The sequence below is a fragment of the Primulina tabacum genome, chromosome 10, assembly GCF_025594145.1.
Source record: "Primulina tabacum isolate GXHZ01 chromosome 10, ASM2559414v2, whole genome shotgun sequence".
NCBI classification, from domain to species: Eukaryota; Viridiplantae; Streptophyta; class Magnoliopsida; order Lamiales; family Gesneriaceae; genus Primulina; species Primulina tabacum.
The window spans coordinates 27,897,595-27,915,918 of NC_134559.1; the positions used below are offsets into that span (position 1 = coordinate 27,897,595).

General features: G+C 31.3%; 1 protein-coding gene across 1 annotated transcript; it reads right to left on the bottom strand.

The window, feature by feature from the left end:
- Positions 1-7,553: 7,553 nt before the first annotated feature.
- On the bottom strand, positions 7,554-10,608 carry LOC142505689 (uncharacterized). The gene is made up of 5 exons (XM_075618770.1): positions 10,290-10,608; positions 9,243-9,508; positions 8,940-9,151; positions 8,467-8,734; positions 7,554-8,046 (listed from the first exon to the last, which is right to left on the bottom strand). The coding sequence occupies exons 1-5, from the start codon at positions 10,381-10,383 to the stop codon at positions 7,741-7,743; spliced, it is 1,146 nt and encodes a 381-aa protein (XP_075474885.1). The 5' UTR covers positions 10,384-10,608; the 3' UTR covers positions 7,554-7,740.
- Between the last annotated feature and the right edge of the window lie 7,716 nt (positions 10,609-18,324).

The window sequence follows — 18,324 nt, forward strand, 5'->3', positions numbered from 1 at the left end:
TTATAGAAGATATTAAAATATATATTGAAGTAATAACACACAGAAATTGTAAATATTTGGACCGACTCACGTGTAACATTTTGGGCTAAATAATAAAATTCATGTATTTATGTTTGTGTGCTTTTGTTTTTGGGAGCCCAATTCATTCTTTTTCTCCCTAGTCTCTCGCGTCTGTTTCTTTCACTCATCTCCTTCGGTCACCATCTTCGCTCCGACCAAAAGCAAGTCGCTGGAGATCGCACAAGCTAGTCCAGGTGGTCCTTTGTTCGATTTCATTCCGAGAAGTATAAACCGAGCTCGTCTAAGCTGCTCCATTTCTTCCTACCTGTTGCGTGTGAGCATATGCTCTATTTCCAGCCTTTTTTCTTGCTTTCCTTGTGTACTTTAGGGCTTGAAGATCTCATTTTTAACTCTATTTCAGTTTATAGGGGTTGATTGATGGTAATCTCTGAGCCTAGGTTTTCAATTTTGTTTATGGAAGTAGATTTTGGGTTTTGTTATGAGTTTACAAGTGCTTTTGGTTTTGATTTTTGGGTTCAGGTGTATTTTGAATTAGACTCGATCTGTGGTTCAAATAGAACTTGTATATCTATTTGTTAGCTTTTTGTAGCTGCTGGAATATATTTAGTTCTGTCGTTTTTTATGTATCATTTTTTCATCTGAGAAATACGTGCAGCATTATTTTCATATAGTATCACATGTTTCTTGTCGAATGATAAACCTCATGAGATTTGTTTATGTTCGGTCATTGATTTTAGCCGCACACATTCACGACTTGCTTCATGTAGTGCAATAATTCATTTGATAAATTACACTTCTTCTTTCATTTCAATTTTTTTTTGTGTAAAACAACAGAGTTAATATATTTTTTCTTTTATCTTCTTCATCTCACTGTAAAAAGTTGTAAAAAAAAAAAATTATTCATGTCTATAAAAATATTTTTATTTATTGTTTTTCTTGTTTATAAATTTGGTTATATGTAAACATATATTCTACTTCGTTGTCTTAATCGACATATATTTTCAATATATATTTTGTATACATTAAAGATGAATAAGTTCATTATGTAGTTTTTTATTACCTGGAGTTAAGCTGATATATTAATATGTGATATACATAGATATAAGAATTTTCAAATTCAATTTATTCACAATAATTTTTCATAACAAAGACCAACTCAAAATACTGAAAATTCGTTTCATAATTATTTTAAATATGATATAAAAATAATATATGGAAATTTTTTTTGACCTTTTAGTTGTAAAATACGCTGATAAATATATATAAGTGCACTATTTCATTGTGGCGTTTATAGCTTTCTTTAAATATCTCATTTCTCACTCAATGATCGAACTTTTTTTATTTCTTATTTTGATGATCAACAAATCCAATATTTAATTTCAATGTTTTTGTTAATAATACTTACATGAGTTTTATTGTGTATTTCTTCAATTTGAAAAGAATCCATTATAATTCAATCTACAACAATATTTAGAAAATGAAGAATGCTTCTAAATTTAAAAATCAAGTAACATATAAGGAACCAATTCAAAACTAAAAGTTGATGTAACTTGCTTCATCTAGTTTTACAATCGAATAATGTAGGATCGAGCGTTTGTCGGTTTACCAAAAGTTATAGCTGATGGTAACGATAAAAATCAAAATCTTTTAAACCAAACAACAACTCAAACGCCGACCCAGCAGAGACAATTATTGTACTCAACAATCTATCTCATAATAATTGCACCAATTGCAATAAATGAGAATTAAACTCGTGACATTTGCTCTAATATCAATTGTAGGATCAAACGTTTACTGTTTTACTAAAAATTATAGATAATGATAACAATGCAACTCAAATATTTTAAATAATACAGCAGCTCAAGCGCAACATTTCAATTGTTCTACCCAACAAGATCAATTATTGCACCCAACAAATATATTTATGCAACATTTTACTTTATCATACGAATTTATAAGACATTTGAGTAGAGTATATACTTGATATTCCACTTAAGTAGTAGAGAAAAAAATCATTTTCATCTATTTGATAATTTATATTTTAAAATAAAAAATATATAGCATGTTGACAAAATCCGGAAACCCAAATTGAAAGTTGAACGAACACATTCTACTCATTATTAAATTCTACTATTTAATTTTAATATATTTAACGTATTTATCCAACTAAAAATATTGAGAGAATTATTTATACAATTCAATGAAAAAGTTGAAGTGCACCAATTTTTGATTCTGAACAACGATTACAATATTATTACATTACAATGTGTTGGAACATTTCATGTTTGCAATCTTAATTTTGATGTGAACAAAACTTGTTTGTTTGTTTTTAATAATCTACCTTAGTGCACAGATAACTGAAACCGAAATAATCAGTTACGAGCCAAAACTGAAGCTGTCGAAGACGCCAACTGAAAGCATCAACTGATCAACCAAACTAGACCAGTTCAATTGATGTGTCGTAAATGAGTTCAACTGATTGTTCAGTTGATAGGTGGTTCGGCAGGAGAACCTCAGAAGCCCGGTCAGCTGAAGGAGTGTTCAACTGATGAAGAGCCCAACTGAAGATCAGTTAAACTGAACAAGAATTAAATCAGTTCAACTGACGAGTCAACTGATTTCATCAGCATAACTGAAGACCAGTTCATAACATCGGTTTGGAGAAATCAGTTGCAGATCAAGACAAGCTGAACTAAGTGGAATCCAGCTATGCGCAAATGTACAAAAACATTTGTCCAGTCAAAGAACAATAATGGACGTTGCATCAGAACTGAAAGACAAAAGTGTTCCAGAAAGAACAAGACAAATTTCGAGAAACACATTCAAAATGCAACGGATACAATAATTGAGGCTCATTGTACGATCAAACTTTGCGCCTATAAATAGAGGGTGAAGATCAGTGAAGAGATACACAATACAAGAGAGAAAAGAAAAGGGCACGCTTCGAAGTCATATCAGCTTAAGAGAGAAGCATTCAGTCCAGTCGAGGGAACTAGGGGTGTTCAAACTTCGGATAAAACCGAAAAAACAGAAAATGGAACCGAACCGAAAGCCGAATTTAGTAATTCAGATATAAATATTAAAACCGAAGTTTATTTGATTCGGTTTCGGATTATATATGTCAAAACTGAAAAAACCGAAATTTCAATAAATTAATAATTATTTTTATATTTTTATTGATATTATATATTTTGATATGATATTTAGTGAACGAAGAACTATTTTGAACAATTTTTAGGTGATTGTTGTTTGTTTAATTAATTTAGACAATATTTTGTTTGTTTAATTAATTTAGACATTATATTTAAATATTTCACTAAGAAAACATGTAAAAAGTTAACATATTATATTTTATAATATATTTATATTATTAATTTAAATAATTATATTAAAATCGAATTAACCGACCGAAATAACCGAACCGTTTTGGTAGAAAACTGAACCGAACCGAACCGAAGGAAAATGGTTCGGATATCGGATTATATATTTCTAAAACCGAAAACCGAAATAAAAAACCGAAACCATAATCGAACCGACCGATGAACACCCCTAGAGGGAACACTTAAACTTGTTATCAGCTTTAGATTATAAGCATATTTTCCTAAGTGTGTGAGAATACTTTCGGGTAGCTTTCAGATATCAGTTCTCACACACACACACAGACCACCACTCAAATACCGTTTTGCGCAAAGACGTTAAACTTGTGTATGTAGTCTTTCTCACATAGACATTAAAGAAGTGTTGACTAGAAGGTGTTGCCTTCAGTCTAGTCTAGGAGTTCAGTTAAGACAGTAGGTAAGTCCTAAGCTGGGTGGGTTTATACAAGTATTTGTATCGATCAAAGTCTTCTAGTGAATCTTACCCGAGGTGGTAGAAGAGGTGACGTATGAGCAGTTGAAGTTTCCGAACATCCATAAACATATCTTGTGTATTTAACTATTTAACTATTGTTTTCAAACTAATTTAACTAGTTAGAGCATCCGTTGGTTCAGTTATCACCATAACTGAACTAATGAATTCAAAAACTAATCTACTCTTTTGGTTATCCAGTTACACAAGATATATAAATATATCAGTGTTTCTTAAATCATTTCGAGTGTTTTCCACTTGGTTCTATACCAACTCGATCTAATTCATCGATGTATACATTCTTAAAACACGAGCTATTGCAGCTTTTGGAGGTGCTCTGCAAAAGATCCTTCGCAATGATAAATAAATTATTATTTTTAGTTATCATCATATTCTTTATCTCAATAAACAGATGTTAAATTTAATATTGATATTGGATAATCAAAGTGTTAATTTTAACATTTTTTTTTATTGTTGTCAATACATTACTTTTTCTATTTTCAAATATATTAATCTATTTATTGTTGCGTACAAAGTATAATAATTATTTGGTTAATTGATCACATTTAATATTAGGTTCTTAGAAAAAATTCTAAGATATATTTAAATACCAATATATGGTAGAATTAAATTTGATATCAAGAGAAAAATTAAGAAAATATAGAACACTACAATGCATGAACTTTCACTTTGTACAGTGACAAAGCATAAGGCAAGTTATCTACTTATAACCAGTGAGATACTTATATATATGAATTTCATTCAGCTTAGCTCATTATAATATCTTTATTTACTCACTTTGTCCTTCACGTTTACTTCACTAACTTTGCAGTGAGTTAGTCAACCAGTATAACTCATTCAAATATTAGCTTTTGATTTTTTTAGTAAATAATGGCCTCCACTCTCTCCAACTTCAATATTTAGAAGTGATATTAGTATAGTTAATAGACAATTATTTAGTTTTTATTTTCTGTCTTTTGTTTAATTATGTAATTTTTTATGTCCTACCTAATTCATTTTTAGAATTTTTATCAAATTTTTATAATCAAGATTAGAAGTGTTGCACGCATACAATAAACATATAAAACTAATATATTTTAAAATATTAATATTGAAGTGTCAAATAAATGTACTAAATAATTATTTAAGAAATTTTTAGAAAAAAATATATATCATAATTTATATTTAAATATTAACATACTTATAAGTAATTGCGATGAATATCTTACGAAACAAATGGTATCAGTCCAAAAAAATCACATATGAATATTGTAAATGGATTTTCCTTAATTAATTAGAAAATTTTCAGCATATTTGCTGAATTAGTTAGTATTTTTTCAATATAGTATGTTGATAATTGTGTTTCCATATGAGTTAGTGATTGAGTTCTTATTGACATTTTTTTTAAAAAAAAATAGTGTCTTTAATTATAGTAACGATGTCTTTATGATTTAAAATATTAAATAAAATAAATTATCATGATAAAAAACTAATCAGGAAATTCAAGAATATGTGGTTACTCAATTAGTTTGATTGACACACTCTTTAGTTTGCTGCTTTAATAGATGTTAAATCCACAATCACTCAGTTTGACAAGAATTCTTGTAGAATAAAACACAATTTCGATAAATTACTTGATTGTATTTGTATGATTTTGTATATTTCATATATGTTTGATTTATTTCATTTATAAGGTTTAAATTTTATATATTATGATATAAGAATTGTTATGCATCTTCACATCGATAAAATCATTAAAAATTTATTTATTTATATTTTAATTCCGGCTACCACATAATTCTTGTTTCGCCCCATACTTTGTCTATTCGTTTGCTTGAATTTATTGTTTCTCATTTTGCCAAGACCCATACATCTCAAACATCAAAGTGAATATTAATTTAAAAATATAATAATATTTATATATTGTAATAAATATATTTATCTTTCATGATAATGATAAAAATAACTTAAAAATAATATGTTGACGAGTAATATTGTCTGGAATCCAAAAACACAATTCAATTTTCAACTTTGAAACTCCATTTTCAGTGATTACCAAAATATCTCAACAACTCACATCATAATTTTAAAATCAAGACGATATTCTCTCATTTACATGAAGAATTCATGATTGAAAATCGATAATATTAGATATAGATATTTAATATAAACCCGTATGGGTGAGCAAGATTTCGGTTAAACCGAATTAACCGACCGAACTGAGCCAATTTGGAAATTCGGTTCGGTTATTTCAGAAATTCGTTTTTCAAATTAAAAAAAATTAGGTTATATCGGTTAATTTGGATCGTCTACGATTTTTAAAAATTTGAAATCGGTTAACCGAATTAATACATACTATTATTTAATAAATTTTTATTATTTATCAATTTATATATATTTTTGAATTTTTAATTTTAAAATAAATCCTAATTCTAAACACCTTGGTTTTCTCGTTCTCACTTTTCTATTCTCCCTCTTGACTTCATCCGCCGCCCACCCATCTCTCGTCATCGGTCGAGACGCTGCCCGCCATGTTATGTTATTTTATAAAAAACATGTATTAATTGTGTTCAAACAAAATTTGTACATTTGTGATGTGTGTGATTTTATGTTTTTATGCATTTGTCTAAACTGTAGTGTTCAAGAAAAATTACAATTATAAATTAAAGTTAAATCACAATTTTTTTAAAGCTAATTGACCGACTGAATTAACAGATTTTAATTCGGTTCAGTTTTCATCGGTTATGAGAATTAATTCGGTCGGTTCGGTTATGGATAAATATTTCGGTTCGGTTCGGTTATGGCTAATTCGGTTCGGTCGGTAACCGAACCGACCAAATGCTCACCCCTAACCTGTGCGGGCTCATTTAGACCTAATTTTAAATGAGCTGACTAAATTTCAACTCAACCCACTTAAATTATATGGTGGTGTGGGCTAAACCGACGAACCCAACCCAATTGACGATTCTAATCACTACTATCTTTATTGTGTTTTATTCAAATAATTTATAAATATAAATCGCACAAAATGTTGGTTGCAAAAAACTTTAATTTAAACACATATAGACACAAGTAAATAGATCTAAAAATTAGAATTTTTTTTATATATAAAAATATATCACAATAAAATTTTTGACCATATTTTATTAAAATACTTTTTAAATATAAACATTTGCAAAAAAAAAAAATAATTAAACTCATAAGTTATAGCACGTCAACAAAAAAAATTAATGAAGACATGAAAAAAATTAACAAGACACCAAAAAAAATTCATTATTCAACAATGGACTATTTCCAAACTTTATTTAATTTAATTTACATAATAAAGAGATAAATAAAAAAATCTAAATCATTAGATTAAAAATAACATATTATAATATGAGTAATAAAAAAACCTAATACTAATAATGAAAATATAAATAAAAAATATCTAAATTATTGGATAAAAAATAACATATTATAATGTTCGTAGACATAAAAAAAATTAAATACTAACAACCACACATGTTCAATACATAAATAAGGAGAAAAATAGATATATTTAAAGCAAGCAATTAATAAGCAGATAAATAGAAATTCACGGTCACATATTTATATATAAATTATAAATATATAATAGATATAAACATAAAAAAAAAAAAACAATTTTTTGCAATTTTTTGAAATTTTAAGGACGACATCGCTTCACAGCATTGCCTGTCTCACATTTCAATTCAAATGGAAAAGTTCATGTTCCATAACTCCATACAATAATATAGTCAAAATAACAACGGAACAAAACAGAACAGGAAGCAGCTCCAGCAAGGATTCGATCAGCTGGCGAATATTCTGAATCCGATGAATAGCCAAAACATGTAATGATCAACAAACCTATGAGGGGTCTTTCCTTGTACCTAACAGTGTTTGAATGATTGAATCTGACATTCCATCTGCATATGGAAACATATGACCAGCACCAGATAACTCATGATACTTTATCCACGGCAGTTGATTGGAAATATAACGCTGCACTTTAACGGGGACAAGTTTATCCTCACCCCCCTGCCACAAGTGGACAGAACCTTCACTTTCAGGGAATGGATTCTTCAAATCTGTGGGATCAAATTCCCAATTCCCATAGCCAATGATCAAATCACGAAGAGCAGACTCGAACACTCCTTGTTGTCTTGGCAGCGCCTGATCATAACAAAAGAGCAAAACAAAATTCACATTCAGACACTATTTTATGAGAAACGAATTGCGGGCGGTACTGGTGGGACTAAGGGTCATCCACTATTTACAGAGCTACAGCCAATGATAAAATGATGAAACTCATATATTTTAAATGGTGAAAGATTCCAACTCATTACATTTCAATCTTGCGTGTGGCAGTTGTTGCCAACCAACCGCGTTCACTGGAAATAGTCAACACTTAAAAGTTGTGGCTCTAAAAGTTTGTTCAAAAAATGGACTATGGAAGATGAATGATAAAAGAAATGAGATTAGCAGAAAGATTAACTGCGAGAGGTAAAAATCTCAGTTAAGAAGTTCAGAGATTTCTCCAATTGTATAGCATAGAATGTGTGTGTAGATTTTATAGAGTATACAACCCAGTACCTCAAACTCCTTTCTAATGGAATGAATTTTAGGCCCAAGTTCTATGTCTTGGTTAGACAAAACACTTGTACTGTAAGCGATAACACTCGAAAAAGGAAACAATTTTTGGGTGTTCCACCAGTAGGTAAGCCATGGCATATAGTGAGCAACACGAAGGGCCCATTGATCCTGTGGAAGTTGCTGATAATATACTTCCTTTGATATGTTTGAAGGAATACCAGGCCACCAATGATTCACCGCTGGTGCTAAAAGAACTGCTCCAGCCAACCTGTTTGGCATTACAGACAACATTATTACTTATTCAGGTTCAGAAGATACCATAATTACAAGAAACTATAGCAATTACTTAACTGGATAAGAAATAATAATTAATTCATGGAGAAGAGCGAAATTCATTGATGAATTTAAACAAGACATCCTTCTAATTAATCTCACAAAAAACCAATCCAAAACCCAATTTGGAATATATATACCTGTGAGGGATATACTTGAGGCATGCCCACACAATCTGCCCACCCATTGAAAACCCGATAATATAAAACTTGGAACCTAATCCCAACTGGTCAGCAAGCTCCTCAATGTCAAACGCTAAGGACTTCACTGTTTGGGATGGGTGAGGATCACTTTCTCCATAACCAGGTCTATCAAATGAAACGATGTAGATTCCTTGACTTTCAACAACATGCTAAGAATGAAGACCAAAAAACAAAAAAAAGTTAGTCCACATAATCTAATACCATGCCTAAACAGTTGATACATGAAGGAAACGTCATTACTGGGGACAGGGATGCAGTTATAGCAGCAGCATCATGCCTACAACTATTGATCCCGTGGATAAAAACTATCTTATGCTTTGCACTATCCTTTGGAACACCATACTCTTTGTAAGCCAAATATCTCCCGTCATTAAGTGTAATTCTTGATGCCGTAACTGGAGGCCCATCCGCGGAACCACATATCTTTGGCGAAGGAGGTCGTGTGGCCTGGTACGCCCATGCAAAAATCCCCATAAAGCAAACCAGCAAGATTTTCTTGAACATCCCTGAAAATTTATAGCTTTGAATATACACAATCAGCACTACGCCACTACCAAGTTCAAATTGAAAGAAGGAAGCCGCACAAATTGCAATACTCATGAACCGAACAGTTCTATTAATGCATCCTAAAGCCAAAATTCCACACATTTAGTTGAAAACAACAAATAAGCACCAAGAACCATAGTTTATCAATCGGAATGCTCAAGAGCAACTGAAGTTCTCTTGTCCATGAGTTAGAAAAGAAAATTCCGAAATTAATTACGATTGTATTTAGATTGAATCATTCAAAATCTGGGACTTCGAAATTATTATCATCGTTAATTAAGTTAAATAGAGAAAATTAAAATCCACGTACAATTGCAGTATTCATGATGGATTTCAAATGCATTTAAAGATTTGAAATACATTCTGATTAATATAAATAATTATAATGTAAATAAGTAATGAGAAGAATTTGAATATTTTTTTCAAATATCGAATCAATAAAAATATATTTATTCTATAAATTTTAAATCCATTCATCTAATCACAAACTATATGTATTACAATCAGATTACAACAAATTCCAAGGCCTCCATTCCAAAGTATAAATACAACAATCTCAAATTTTCAATTTTCAAAATCAAGATCAGAACTTTCAACCATTATCTACTACCTGAAGCTCGATTATATTCAGCCCGCTCTACGGTTCAGATAAAAACTAGCAACAAAACCCAACTCGGCATTAAATCGAAAATTTCTAACCATACAAACTAAATGGAAAAGGAAAAATCACGAAAATCCCACCTGAAAAAATCGAAGAACTCGTTTTTGGCTTCAGTTTCCGGGTGTGTGCCCTTGCAGAGGCTGCTGAAATCTTCCGGGTCGTTCCAGCCGCCATTATTTCTTAGCTTTTCTTTATATATTTGTGCACTGCACTTCCAGTAGTCAATTCCTCTCTTGACGATGAAAGCCACAAAACAGATCACTTAGGACCAAAGATTCATTGATACACACGCATTGATGTGCATCTGGACGCCGAGAAAAGAGAGAGATTTGAAATCGGATGCATAAATCAGGCAACTCTCGACAATTTGGACTTTTCAGTGTAGCTCCACTTTTTCTTCTTCTTTTGTTTTTTTAAAGGGGAGTAGTTTTTTATTAAAAAATATTTAAAAATAAAACTCCATAAAATACAATAAATAAAACAAACAATTCGTATTTTATATTTCATATTCGATGAATTAATAATCTTTATAAAATAATAATTTTCTAAAATTACAAATATTATAACTAAAACAATCTATTCTATTATTATTTGTTTTTTCTTCAATTTTAAATATGGTTTGATTTCTTATATTCTCATGTAATTTATGTAGTGGTTCGTTTCATCACCATACATTGAATGCATTTTATTCTAGTACAATGAATATATGGATGCAAGTGATTTATACCCACATTATACGGTATATTTTATTTGATCAATCAATATATTAATATTTTTTAATAATTAATATTATTTACTTATTTTTATTAAATAAATATATATATGGAATGTATTATGTATTTTATATAATTCAAATAATAAGGTACATGAGTGAATAAATGAAAGTGAATCTGATACATGACATTGTTTTACCAAATTTTTCTTTAGTGGTTTTCGCACACATGGAGGTTATTGGTTTTCAGCCTATATACCATTTTCAACTCATACTGAGCTAAGAAAATGAAGAATTTAAATTCAAGAATAATAATGAATATAAGGTTATTATTTGGAACTTTTACAAAAACATAAAATGATTTATCAAATATATATAAAAAAAATTAAACAACAGAGGATTTTACCGAGGTCCACCTCATAAACATAAATGCATAAAAAATCACTCATAAACGCCTTAAACAATATATCTCGGCTAAGCAGGCTGAAGGGCTACAACATGAATTTATTATTTTCTTGGTTAAACTCGAACCTTGTGTTTAGCATTTCTTGATTCATCTTTTTTACCTTACGTTCTAACCAACCAAACCTTATATTACATTAAATTCTAAAATTTAAATAGATCTTTTATTATCTCAATTTAATTTTAAGTTACAATAAAATATAGATCATGTCATAGTAAGATAATAATTTAGCACGAATACTTTAGCCTGTCATTCAGGCTAAGCTATTGAAATATAAATTTAAAACAATAAATAAAAACAGAAAATAAAATAATATAAACTTACATAGTTGTGTTCAGAACATGAAACTTTTATTAATATACTTCAAAAGAGTTTATTTTTTACAAGAGAGAATAGAGGGGAGCAAACTCGACCGTGTCCTCCTAAGAACACAGAATGAACCTATAGATGGAAGAGCCAGACATGAAACCCCGGATTCCAACTAAAAATATAAACAATATAGTGCTTTATTAAAGCAACTAGTAACATGGTTACAAAATTCAAAAAGTCTATAGTGATTGTGATATTCCACCACTTGTTGATGTGATATGCCACCAGCTATGAATAGTAAGATTCAACTACCAACGATCATAATTAAAGATAAATAATTTAATCATATTTAATATTGTCCTTTATGGAATTTTTCAATTTTTCAAAAATATTATTAATTTGAAAGAATTGAGGAATATCATCCTCTGTATCTTGTGCATCTTGCATCTGCATTAGATGGATAAATTGATTTTCACTGGATTCAGATGCCATACATTTATCAGATTTTGAATCGGAACATCCAATATTCTTATAAAGATCCTTCTTCATTTTTTCAATATAAACTTCAATCATTTTTTCTTTTGAATATATCTCAGAATATTTCTCAGTCAGAATTTTAAAAGGACTCATAGAGGCTTTCTCCTTCTCTTGTTGATTATTGAATTCTGTCTCGTATAATGAAATTTTTTCCTCAATTTGATGAAGAGTGTCAGAGCCATAAGGCTTTCTAGTTGCTGGATCTTTTCTTAATAATTTATCCCAAAATTTAGTAGAGCTAACTCCCAGAGGGAAGGGATTCCTTCATCAGTATAACCAAATTCTGGTTGCCATTTTCAGATCCATGGGATTCAAAATTCCATGAAATATAGACATAGATTCTTTCCATCTATCCATTGTTCAGAAAATTTTTTTTTTAATATTTGGAGAAACATTTAACCAAGTATTCATAGATTTTATAAAAACCTCTGGCAAAATTTTTGCTGATGGACCAAAAATCTTCCAACATATAAAGAAACAATTTGGGACAAGATAATGGAAAACATTTTCACAGATTTTTAGAAACCATGTATGTTTCCTTTTCTCATTTCATAAAATAGAATTTTATTAAAACTCTCAAGATAATCCCAAAAATTAAATTTAAAACTCATTTTATGAGTATCAGAATAAAATTTTTTTCAACCAATGGAGATACATTTCATTCTTCAATAGATATTATCTTTTTGATAATGAACTTAGAGAAGTTATAACTTCCTTTTTGTTGGGTATTGCTGAAAAAGTGAGTTATATCAACATTTTTGTAGATAAAAGAAGATTTTCATAAAATCCTCTTTGTTTGTAGGAACCATATACATGTGATGTATTGGTTAAGTATCTTTCCATGATATTCCATGGAGTTTTCTCTCATTGAGTATCTTTTTCTTCTATAAAAAAATTAATTCACGATGTTTTGTCTCTGTATATAGAGCAGAATCATTATCATCTTCTTTCATGATATTAGCATATGATGCTGAAAATTGAGAATCTGTATTATTTCTCTACTTTTGTTTCAAGAATTCTTGAAATTCATTGTATAACTCATTATTCTGCTCAGTATTACTGGATGAGCTAGATAAGATTTGGGCTATTAGCCTCTGCTTGTCATGCTGTGCTTTAATATTAGGGAGTTTTTCCCTACCACCTCGTCCTCTATAAGAGGACTCACCTCTGCCTCGAGAATTCATATCTGTAAATAAAGACATTAAAATAAATATTCTCGAGTTAAAAAATCTTGTAGGTGATTATCTTCGCCTTTCTTATAAATGATTTCAAAATCAAAAGAAGCTAAATAAACCTGTCATCTTGCAAACATTTGCTTAGAAACATCATGTTTAAAATCTTTGTTAAACCTAAATTTAGCAGATTTGCAATCAATTTTTATAATAAACTTTTGATTATATAAATCATCTTGAAATTTTAAAATATATATGACAATAGCCAAATTTTTTTTCTATTGTGGAGTAATTTTTCTGGGCATTATTCCTGTAGCACCCCATAACTTAAATGGTATTTGCATATATTATAATTACTAATATTTATTAATTATTATATTTTAAATATATATAAAAATGAATGAAATAACTAATATATTATATTTATATACACACATTCATACATGGATACATACCTACATACCATCATCATAGTTGCTTAACCAACACACCACCTCCCTTCTTGCCCAACCGGTGATCAAGATTTGTTCATCATAGATTGGAGATAAGGCTTGATCATTGCCTATAAAATGCACCCTTCACTTCAGGAATTTCAAGAGTTCTCAGCCTGAATTTTCGAGTTTAAGGAGTGGGTCTAGTATAGGGTGGAGTGGTGAGAGTTTATAGCTCAAAAAGTAGAGAAAAATGGTCAAAAATATCTTTATATATCCAGAACCCTTCCAAATATTCTATAAAAATTCCACAAGACTCTCAAATTACCTAGAAATATATCACAAAATGAGGTGTCGAAAAATCATCAATCGATTTTTCGTTAAAATTCAGAAATCGCTACTGTCCGGGAAGGGAATAGTGCCGGAAAACTCGTTTTTCAGGTACTGTTTTTGCTCCCATATTTCGTAATTTTCTTGACCGTATTTCACCTTAGTTTAAACACGAAAGTTGTTCATTGTATGTCATACTTCTCATTCATGTCTTTGGTTTCCCGGAATCGGCCTTGGAAATAGTGTTTTTCGACAGCCGAAGTCAGGGTGTGAGTTTTACTAGTTTTTCCTTTTCTGGCACGTTTCGGCTGGGAATTTCAGAAAACTTATAACATAAGAGTTGTAGGAAATCGTATTTTACGTCTTCTGGAAAAAGGGTGGCCGCGCGTGGTGGCCTGAAGACGGCCACGCGCCGCCGAAACCGGCGCGTGTAAAACATGCTCCGGCGAAAAATGAAAATTTTATTTTCCGAAGCATGCTCTGTAGGATTCTAGGCTACTGTACAAGTTTCGTAAATTTTGGATGAGTATTGCATTTACTGTGAATTTTTAAAGGAAAATACTATGATTTTCGGATATGATTTACTATCTATATGATCTTATATACCTTTGTATAAATGTTCAAAGCCTTCAATACTTGAAAAATATATCATTGGAAGTAGTTATGAAGTTTTATAATTTTTCGACTCACAAATTATTTATTATGATTTTTGTGAGTTATATATTAAATGTTATATATATCGATTAATGATAAAATAATTTCAAATATTATCTATTTTGAATTCTTTTCAGTTAATATTATAATAAGAGTTGTTATAGGAAATATTGTAATTTTTGAAGTCAAATATTAATTATTATAAATTTTAAAAGATAGTTTTGACTATTAGAAAATAATTTTTGACAAAGAAATATTAAAGAAATAAAATAATTTTTTTTATGAACTTTTAGTCAATAAATAAAGTTTATGAAGTTATATTCTTTATTTTGGTAAAAATTTAGGGATAATCTATATAAAAAATGTTTACTATACTAATGATAATCACATTGGTCAATAGGATTGACTTGAACTTGGAACTCTCACTCTCATCTATAGTAAGTCTCAAGGTGAGGAATTTACTTTTACCGTTCTTCTTATATAGCCTTTGGCATTTGGCCTGAAAATTATGATATGATATGTTATATTCTTTAACGATATTCACTACGGATTATCGATTTCTTACGCCTGTGCATAAATTCTGTATCTTTGAATCGCGTTGATGCATATGAAATATGCCCCATCCTGAATGTCCTTTTCTATCGAACTAACTCCTTATTCATGCTGGTACTACCTTTCCGAAATGAGTGAATTCTTCAATGTAACATTCTCATTATAATATCATCATACTAGACGTGATTCTTATCAAGCTTCCACTGAATGAAGTTTTGGTTAATCATCAAATAAATGAATGAATGACTGAATGATAAGGTGATTGACCAAAATAGAGCCCTGGACAACGGACTTTGGTCTGGAGATTGAGTTCATTGAACAACGTGACTTTGGTTCGGGTATATTAGTTCACTTGGCTCGTTATTCTTTACTAACCATTATTTTGGTGTACTCATATAACCGGATGTTGATTCTTTTGTCTATTGTATCATTCTTTCAAATTTGAGTATCATATTTACCCTTATTTAATTTTCACTAAGTCCTTAAAGACTTAACCTCTCTATTTTTCTTTATCTATTGTAATTTCCAGAGCAAGGTAACCAGGATTTGGATAAAGAAAGAAATGTCGATGTATGATCCGCCAGTTGTTTTCTGGAATAAATTGCTGGAAGGCATAATAAGTCATTTAGTCTATGAGTCAGTTTGTCTGAAATGTTTATGTCATTTTCACTCTTACTGTCTATGTTAGTTTGGACATGTAAAACTTTATCGTAATTTATTAGTACTTGTACGTTTCGCTTCCGCTAATAAAATTCTTTGATAGTTCTTATTACTGCCTGTGATATTTCTAAAGAGACAGAATTCTCTTATGTGGTATTATTAGGGAATGTGGCATTCCTCGAGGTCTAGTTTCAAGACTGGGTGTCACAGAGGTGGTATCAGAGCCAAACATGCTAGGATAAGTTACCTAGAAATGTAAAATGCAATTAGTTATATATTTTTTTTCTAATATCTGCTCATCACTAATTATTGTTTCCATAAATTTATTAATTTATCACAGGATGTCCGGCTCTACCAGTAGTCAGGGAGGTCGTTTAGACACTATTTATGTCCGTACAGATTCCCCGACCTTGACTTTCACACCTGGAGATCGAGGTTTATCATATTATCCCGACCATGTTACTCTTCAGATTGCTGAGGATCGCGATAGAGTGAGGGCCGCTAGGGCGACTGATCGAGTCCTTTTTGAAGAAGAGATTTATCGTTTAACTCGAGAGAATCAAGACATGAAGAACCAGTTAGCTATTTATAGATGGCACCTTGATGCCATGGGGATTCCAGAGTATTATCCCACTCCATTGGAGGATGCACTGATGAGACAGATTCCACCCTATAGTGGTGACATAGGTCGAGCGGTGTATGAGAGATGTAGGATGATCTTGAGTCTGTCTGAGTTACGCGGGTTTGTTGATCGAGAGGTGAGAGCTCTGCAGAGAGCAGAGTATTACTCTGAGATTCATTTTGATTATATTCTTACTCAGGTTCGTACTATGTTCGACTATGCTATTTATGGGTTTGAGCCAGTGTTAGCAAGTATTACCAGCCTTCGAGATGGAGCAGGACCTAGCAACATTCCTACCGAGCACCTAGCTGTTGATCCACCAGTCATTCCATTTGTTGACCCACCAGTTGTTCCTCTTTCTGATCCACCAGTTCTTCCACTTCAGGAGCCCGAGTTACCCCCATTACCACCAGCTTTAGAGGAGGATGGGTGGCTGACAGACCCTGAGTACGAGTCTGACCCGGAGGAGTTTCCTGATGATCCGCCATTGATAGTGCAGCTAGGACCATTTTGGGGAGAGGACCCTTTACCTTTGGTTGGAGATATTGCTGATAATGTTATCATCGAGATATCAGATGATGAGGTTGCATCTGTCGCCGAGTCGAGCGTTACCACTGAGGAGTTGTTCTAGACTTTGATTATTAGTCGTACTGTTTTCAAAAAAAAAAATAATCACCTTTTTTTTTTGTATCAATTAACGATATCTCGTATTAGTAGGTCTAGTAAATTATGTGATGTTATAACTTTTCTGACTGAATGGTAAATTCTCTAGTAGTTATCCATTTTTCTCTAAATGATGACTGCTTTTGTGATATGATAATTATGTCATGGTATGTGTTATTGATTAGCTTAAACTGTTATTGCATAAGTTCTTATTTATGAAATAAAATTCCCACTATAGCAACTTCATGGCATCTTCGAATGGAAGCAACCAAGCAAGGAGCCAAGAAGAGCAAAATCATCAGCGTAGAGAGGAGCGCATACCACAAGAAGAACCTAATCCTCGCCATATACTCGAAATGATGCAACAATCCTTTCAATATTGCCAGAATCCACCAAGAACCAGGTTACGGGCGATCGGACCTTTGAACGCTTTCTTCGATTCAATCCTCCAAGGTTCCAAGGGACCTCGGATGCAACCCAAGCCGAGTCTTGGCTGACCAAGATCAAGAAGATATTTTCCGTTCATAACTTCTCTGATGAACAAAAAATAAATCTATCTACCTACCAATTCGAGGATGCTGCATACAATTGGTGGAGAGTCACAAATCATCAGTGGAACCAAAAAAATACACCCAGAACATGGGAGAACTTCACAAAAGAATTCGAAGGAAAATATATCACCCAAGTTGTGCGAAACGCTCGAGAAAGAGAGTTTATGGACCTGGTTCAAGGATCTATGAGTACGAGGCTGAGTTTCACCGCTTAATTCACTATGCCCCTCAATTCATGGAAGACGAACCAAGGAAGACGAGAAAGTTCATAGAAGGGTTAAAACTAGAGATCCGCTGGTCAACGCTATCCTCTGAAGTAACCGATTATAATATCGCAGTCAACAAGGATCTACGAGTGGAATCAGAAATCAAAACACTCTTTAAGAGAGAAGAAGAAGAAAAAAGATCCCGTAACCCCAATTTCCCCGAAAATAACCAAAAGAAGAGGAGATATGGAAA

Excerpts from the sequence above, each read along its gene's own strand:
- LOC142505689 (XM_075618770.1), bottom strand. The coding sequence starts at position 10,383 with ATGGCGGCTGGAACGACCCGGAAGATTTCAGCAGCCTCTGCAAGGGCA. Across the intron at positions 9,509-10,289 it reads GAGTTCTTCGATTTTTTCAG|GGATGTTCAAGAAAATCTTG; the intron begins GTGGGATTTTCG and ends ATAAATTTTCAG. Across the intron at positions 8,735-8,939 it reads CTCAAGTATATCCCTCACAG|GTTGGCTGGAGCAGTTCTTT; the intron begins GTATATATATTC and ends AATGCCAAACAG.